Here is a 7,061-nt window from a genome sequence, read left to right as displayed (position 1 = left end):
CATACATAATGAAGTGATAACCACTTACTGACCAGGGTACATAAACAATGAAGTGATAACCACTTACTGACCAGGGTACATACATAATGAAGTGATAACCACTTACTGACCAGGGTACATACACAATGAAGTGATAACCACTTACTGACCAGGGTACATACATAATGAAGTGATGTAACAGCTTAATTTATCAGAGCTTCCCACTCTTCAATATGGTTGCCACCTGTTATGTGTACATATTATATGGAATCTTTTCTTATTCAATAGTAAAATTACAAGCGTGATCTGTTTCTTACTTTGCTTTCATGTATCACTTGTTTTTAAACCTTAGGTTCTGACTTGACAAAAATGTATATCAATGCATGATGTTAGGAAAACACACAAGTTCAACAGATCAATTTAACATAAAAATATAAAACCCTATAACCATAGCACTTTTGAAAGATGGACCTTTTTTTTTTCATTCTCAGTTATAGAATACATTTTCCTTATAATGTTTGGAGACGGCTTGAATGGGTAATGAAGAAAAACTTTAATATAAGTTTAACATAACAGCAAATCTCCCTTATGGCAAACACAGTATTTATTTTGAACTTGAACTTGGTTTGAAACATTAGTGAGTTTGTATAAGAAATATTAATTATAATCTAGCTGACAGCTCATATCATCTGTGACTTAAAAAACAGGGGGGAGTCAATAATGATGGAAGTGATTTCTTGTAATTCATTAGTTACATACTTTCAGGCTGCTGTACACAGCTATTTCTGTTGTAGTCATCCATCCAGTTCCCTTGTGGTCGCAAGATTTCTGTAAAAGTTATAAAAGAAATTGTATCAACATTTTTCATGCAAAAAGTTTTCTTTTTAGTTTTGCTGTAAACTTTCATGTATATTAATTACCCTTATTAGCTTTAGGTGTTCTTTTGAATAATGAAGTCAACTGAATATATTTGAGACATAAACATTTGTACTAATTTAAATGTTCCTTTCTAAAATTCCAATTTTTTCTTTATTTTCACTACATATAATATAAACACTGACTAATGATTACTTATATCTTGTGGGTTAATAACATAAAGATAATACCATCCAGATTTAAAATTAAATTTCACGGTATGTAATAATTCTATTTTCTTAGCAAAAACGTAGTTGATAAAATGTTGATCATCTTAGAAAAACACTTCCAATTTGATAAACACATTGAAACCTTTGCTACAGGTTTAAATGTATGGAATTTAAGCTTTGTTTGTTTGGTTTCAGATATTCACGCTACTTAATGGCTATTTGTACTAGCTGCCTGTAATTTTGAACTAATGAAGTAGCTGGGAAACGGATAGTTAATAGCACTAGACAAGAGTTAGGCTTACTCTGTGGTAATTTGTATTTTTGAGAAGTATTACCTGACTTTATAGTGGGAATTGATCATCACTCTTATAAAGCCCCCAAAGTGCAGAGTGAAATATTTTTTTGTAACAGGATTTAAATCATGGATCTACAGATCCATAGCCTGGCAGGTTAACAACTGGGCCATGTTTGACCTGAAATATAAGTTGTGGCATCAATCATGCTATACAGAAAATTGTGACACTCAAATTTTTGATTTCCTTAGCTTAGTGTGAATCCTGAGACATCTTACACACACCTAAATGAGTGCTCTACCACCCGTGGTAAAGGATTAGCCCACTAATGTTTGTTATTAAGGCACTCTTTAAAAATTCAAATAACCAATACATAAAATAACTATACACTATGCTTAACTAATACATAAGGAACAACTGGAAACAAACTTAGTTAAAATCAAAAGCCAATTCTAGATAGAATGCTTATTTTTAACTGATAAAGAAATATATCAACACTTACCATTTGCAGTACACATTCCAAATGAAACATCACCTTTTTGTGTGGTGGAACCTTTGCGATCATCCTTGTGAAAGATGGCTGGGGATATGGCTTTTCTTCTTACGGTTTCATACATTGATTGTAATTTATGATACTGTCGACTCCGCTCCATCAACCTTTCTGATAGTTCAGCAGCTCTTCGTTTTTCGGTTTCCAATTCTTCATTTTTTGCTGCAATATTAATTTATTAGATGCTAACTTTTAAAAGTAAGTTAGTGATAATTCACAGTTATCTCTAGTCTTACTTTTTATTACACCTGGATTAAATATTTTTTTTTACAGATTTCTCACTACAGTAATTCACATTGAAAGGATATACTGAGATTAACTCAAACGTTATTTAAAATCACGATAAAGGTTATTATTCATTTCACAAAATATTTGATTTATACTTCAGAAAAGAGCAGTAAAAAAAATTGCAATTATAACAATCTTTCAATTTTTAAATAAGAATGTGATATTTGATCATCAAAAGTTTCAAGTTTGATTTTAAATACAAAACAGTAAGAAGCTCTACAACTTACGAATAATGGCCTGATGAATTACGACTACTATCATTACGACAGTGACAAATCTTTTAAACACATGCTAGTATTATTTACTATGAAATTAAAGGAAAACGTTTAACTCTTGAGTTTCTAAAAATGATTAAACTTTCATGTTATTTCACAGTTTTTTATCCAAATACACTATGAAACACGTTAATATAATTAGAAAATTAACAATTTCGTTCCAACATACGTACTATTACTGAGTGAGGAGGCATTAACCGTGGTAACTTTTTCTGTAAATAACTTGCCTAATAATTTGAAGATGGCATGACATAAATCATTGTGCAATGTTGATTCAGAGAAATTTTAAACAGCTCAAAATCTGCCTGGTCATACGCAGTATACTTACTTTCAAGTTGTTGTTTAGCATCTAAATAGAATGAATATTAAAGAAAGATATTTGAAACATTTTCTACAAATTATTTGTTTCTGCTAAAACAAACTAGTAAAAACAATGCATTTGATTTAGGTTTTTGTTGTTGCTGAAAACATCTACAGCTTCAGTAACTCATTTTAATTTGATTTCAGCTACGACAGTTCAACTAGAGAGAGGATTAGATGTGATAAAGGATTACAGTCAAAAAACGAAACTTGGGGATAGAACTTAAAATTCTGACTGTTCCTAAGTTTCAGTGTTAAGTTAAGTACTTTTTGTGTGCATGAAAGCTGGTGTTAATAATGACTCACTATGTAGTATTTCTAAAATATCTTGTAAAACAGATATTCCAGTGATACCTGTTGTTTCAGTTATCGTGTCATTTTTCCAAACTTTTCTGTATAACTTCATTAAAAGTTTGTTTGGATACTAATCTATAAGAGAAGAAATTACTGAAATCGTCCCTCAAAATGATCTGGGTTTTTGGTAACTTTGACTTTCCAGTTGCCCAAATTTTTTATTGCCCAAGTTATAAAAGGGGAAACAATTTAAAACTTTTTTTAATCACAACTTCAGCATCCTAAAACAGACATAAGAATAAGCTTCCTTTATAGACCTACAGGAACAAGGGCTTTCAAAATTCTGAGTTCTATCATGAAATATATCAACCAACGCATTCCTTTTAATCTGTAATAAATAAAGGTTTTTTTTGGAAACTGAAATACTTCAGAAGGATACATGATATTTCTGTCTTTGCTTTTTCTAAAACCTGTTCATAATACTGCTCCAGTTGAGCCAACCGCTCCTTATTTTTTTTTGCTGTGTACTCTTGATACATAATTTCCTGCTGCATCTGAGGAGAAATTTTTTAAAACACTGAATGATACGTATCATGTGACTTGAAAAATATCACTAATTTTAGAAGACCAGTAACTAGATCTGTTCAAAATCTACAAAAATAACAGAAAGCAACAAACACGAGTTATTGTTCAAGTTTTTTCCAAGACTTTATATTCCTAAACTGTACAAATTATTGGGTATTGCTTCTGAACAAAAATAAGCTAACTCGACAGATCAAAAATAAAATGTAAATCAATGAATTCTATACAACAAATTGTTTATATCTAGAGTGAAGCAGACAATGCCATAAATTAACATACACAAAACAATTAAAAGTTACAATGATCTGAATGCATTGAGTACCTTGCTATTAAATTGATGAAAATAAAAGAACACATTTTAAACCTTTTCCCCCACAAAGGCCTATACTGTTTAGATATATTGTTTAAAGGCTTGTAATGTTTAAATGATCTCCACAAAGGCCTATACTGTTTAGCCTTTAAACAATAGTTCTCCACAAAGGTTACAATCTCCAGCCTTTAAACAATATATCTTGTAATGTTTAAATGATCTCCACAAAGGTTTATAATCTCCAGCCTTTAAACAATATATGTTGTAATGTTTAAATGATCTCCAGCCTTTAAACAATATATGTTGTAATGTTTAAATGATCTCCACAAAGGTTTATAATCTCCAGCCTTTAAACAATATATGTTGTAACGTTTAAATGATCTCCACAAAGGTTTATAATCTCCAGTCTTTAAACAATATATCTTGTAATGTTTAAATGATCTCCACAAAGGTTTATAATCTCCAGTCTTTAAACAATATATCTTGTAATGTTTAAATGATCTCCACAAAGGTTTATAATCTCCAGCCTTTAAACAATATATCTTTTAAAGTTTAAAATTATCTCCACAAAGGTTTATAATCTCCAGCCTTTAAACAATATATCTTGTAAAGTTTAAAATTATCTTCACAAAAGCCTATACTGTTCTTCAATTCTAGTGACATTTTATATCTTTCCTGTTTATATATTTATTTTTATGATGATCTCATTTTTATTATTTTTATTTTCAATTAAAATTGATTTAATTAAGAGTAGAAAAAATTTTGGCATAAAAATATTAGTATATTAATTCATAAAATGTAATTTTCAAATTTAAAACAGGGACTTTGTTCTTAGATACCCTTTTGTGAATTTTAACCAATTAAATCTCAGAAAATGTAATTACATCTTAAATCAAAAACATTTTTAATCTTACATGATTATAGGCTGACTAGTTAACATACAAAAATGCCCTGACTTGTACTGTCAGTGTCACCTTCTATCAATGACCAGTTTTGAAATTGAAAACTTACCTGTAGTACATGACGCTACTATTGTAAATGATCCAAATACCAGTATTATAAGATACTGTAATATAATAGTGAACTAAGTAAGACTCCAAAATAGTTGTATTTTTACAGTATATAAACGAAGTAGTCAGCTGATTCATGTAACAAAACACTAACCAAATGTAATATAGTGTATTACAGTATATCTGTAACAATATAACTGGAAAACAGTCAAATTATCAGAAATAAACAGAACTACAAAAAAACCTCAATAATTCCATGCAGCAGACTGAATTATGAACAAAGAAAGGATTAAAAAAAGAAGACAAAAAAGGAAGTCTGAATATGAACAGGGAGAATATATAAAAAAAGACTAAATTATAACTAGGAAAGAAGGCAAAAAAAAGAAAAAATTTAATGATGAACTACGAAAAAGATATATCAAAGGAAACAACAGAAATTTTAAATTAGAAAAGGCTTGAAAAATAGATTAAAAAAATAAGTGCTCTCTTGTAAAATAAGTAAATAACAAATATTGTAATATTGTTTTTAATAAATGTTGGTGACAAAAGATACCCCAATGTTCTATTTTTTAGGTGCTATCACTACAGCCTTTTGAGGTTATTATTATTTGTTTTGTTTTTTTGTAAGGTGTTTGATAATTTCTGTATTTTCATCACTATTTTGTGGCTTATCGTAGATGTAGTTTTTCTGATATGTTAGATCACTCTACGTATGTAAATAAACATACCTGATAATTCCAAAAAGAAATAGCCCTGCTACAAATTTCATGAATAACTTCTGGTTTCTGTCCTACTAACACCATCTGTGAAATTGTAATGATCTGTTATCATTTGCTAGCTTAATAACTTGACAAACACATATAATAAACACAAAATAAATCTGATTACTTAATTCTTTATAATGTCATTTATGATAAAAAAAAACTCAAACATTTAGTAGCACACTTTTGGTCATGCCTTTCTGAAGGAGTCCCAGTTTTCAAACATTTAAACACTGTATAAGAAAAATAAGACACTCTACGGTCTACTTTACTTTAACCAAGCTTACCGACTTGTACTGCTCTGTTGGATTCATATCCACTCTGATAATATCAAACTTCTCCTGCAACACCGAGTCACCTACAGAAACAGTAAAGTGATAAAAGTGGTTTTTCTGTCACGAAGGTGTTGTGTTTAAACAGCTGCAGAAAACATTGGTGTGATTTAATTCTCATTAAGTTGTAAAGGAAATTTGTTTAAATTGAACTGACTGAGAAGGTTCACAATAAGACTCGCCCTATGGTGACATAAAACTTTATGTCGTCATTATGCTGTTTAGATAAATACTCAGTGTTTCAAAAGACACAATTCTTGTTCACCTATATTTTTCTATAAATTTAAACAAACAAGTGATACTTACAAGCAGGGCAAACAAATGCCTTTTCAAATTCCCTAGTTCCATCTTCATTACAAAAGATATGTACAATCCGAATAGTAAGGTAAACAGTTTCATATTTTTAACATTTTTCTTTTATCATATTCTAACATTTAAAAACTTCAGTGAAACAAGCACAAGGTGCATCATCACATAAATGGTTCTCAAACCTTGTTCTTGGACCACCTGTTTTTTTTTTTGTTTTTTTTTACCGCGGGGGGACCAGATCACAATTGGATCTATACATTATTCTGCTACTTCCTTACGATAGCTCTCCTGTGGCACTGTGGCTCAGTAGTAAGTCTGAAGGAACACACAGACAGCCAGCCATTTGTGTAGCAACAAACAAACCCTTTTCGTAATTATGCAACCTTTCCATCATTACAAATTAAAGACTGGGAACTGGATGATTTTACTTGCTAACAAAAAGACAACACTGGCGAATAAAGGGTTAATAAGAAATAAGCAAACATAAAGCTTATCTTTCAATTCCCTAAATTCGCATGTACTCCTCTTCATTTCAGTGTACTTTTAGTCCGTCTCATTTATCTATATGCCAAAATCAGTATTTTTTTTCTGTTTGTTTTGAACCTTGCACAAAGCTACACGAGGGCTATCTGC

The 7,061-nt window shown here is 30.2% G+C and overlaps 1 protein-coding gene across 1 annotated transcript; it reads right to left on the bottom strand.

The window, feature by feature from the left end:
- Positions 1 to 730: 730 nt before the first annotated feature.
- On the bottom strand, positions 731 to 6,519 carry LOC106474612 (E3 ubiquitin-protein ligase CCNB1IP1-like; the record flags this gene model as incomplete). Its single annotated transcript, XM_022402924.1, has 7 exons — positions 731 to 807; positions 1,860 to 2,069; positions 2,799 to 2,819; positions 3,564 to 3,678; positions 5,755 to 5,829; positions 6,075 to 6,145; positions 6,426 to 6,519. Coding segments are annotated over 7 exons (663 nt in total), but the record flags the coding sequence as incomplete, so codon positions are not given.
- Between the last annotated feature and the right edge of the window lie 542 nt (positions 6,520 to 7,061).

Source organism: Limulus polyphemus, unplaced genomic scaffold, assembly GCF_000517525.1.
Source record: "Limulus polyphemus unplaced genomic scaffold, Limulus_polyphemus-2.1.2 Scaffold7441, whole genome shotgun sequence".
NCBI classification, from domain to species: domain Eukaryota; kingdom Metazoa; phylum Arthropoda; class Merostomata; order Xiphosura; family Limulidae; genus Limulus; species Limulus polyphemus.
This window is presented reverse-complemented; position numbering and strand designations above follow the sequence as displayed.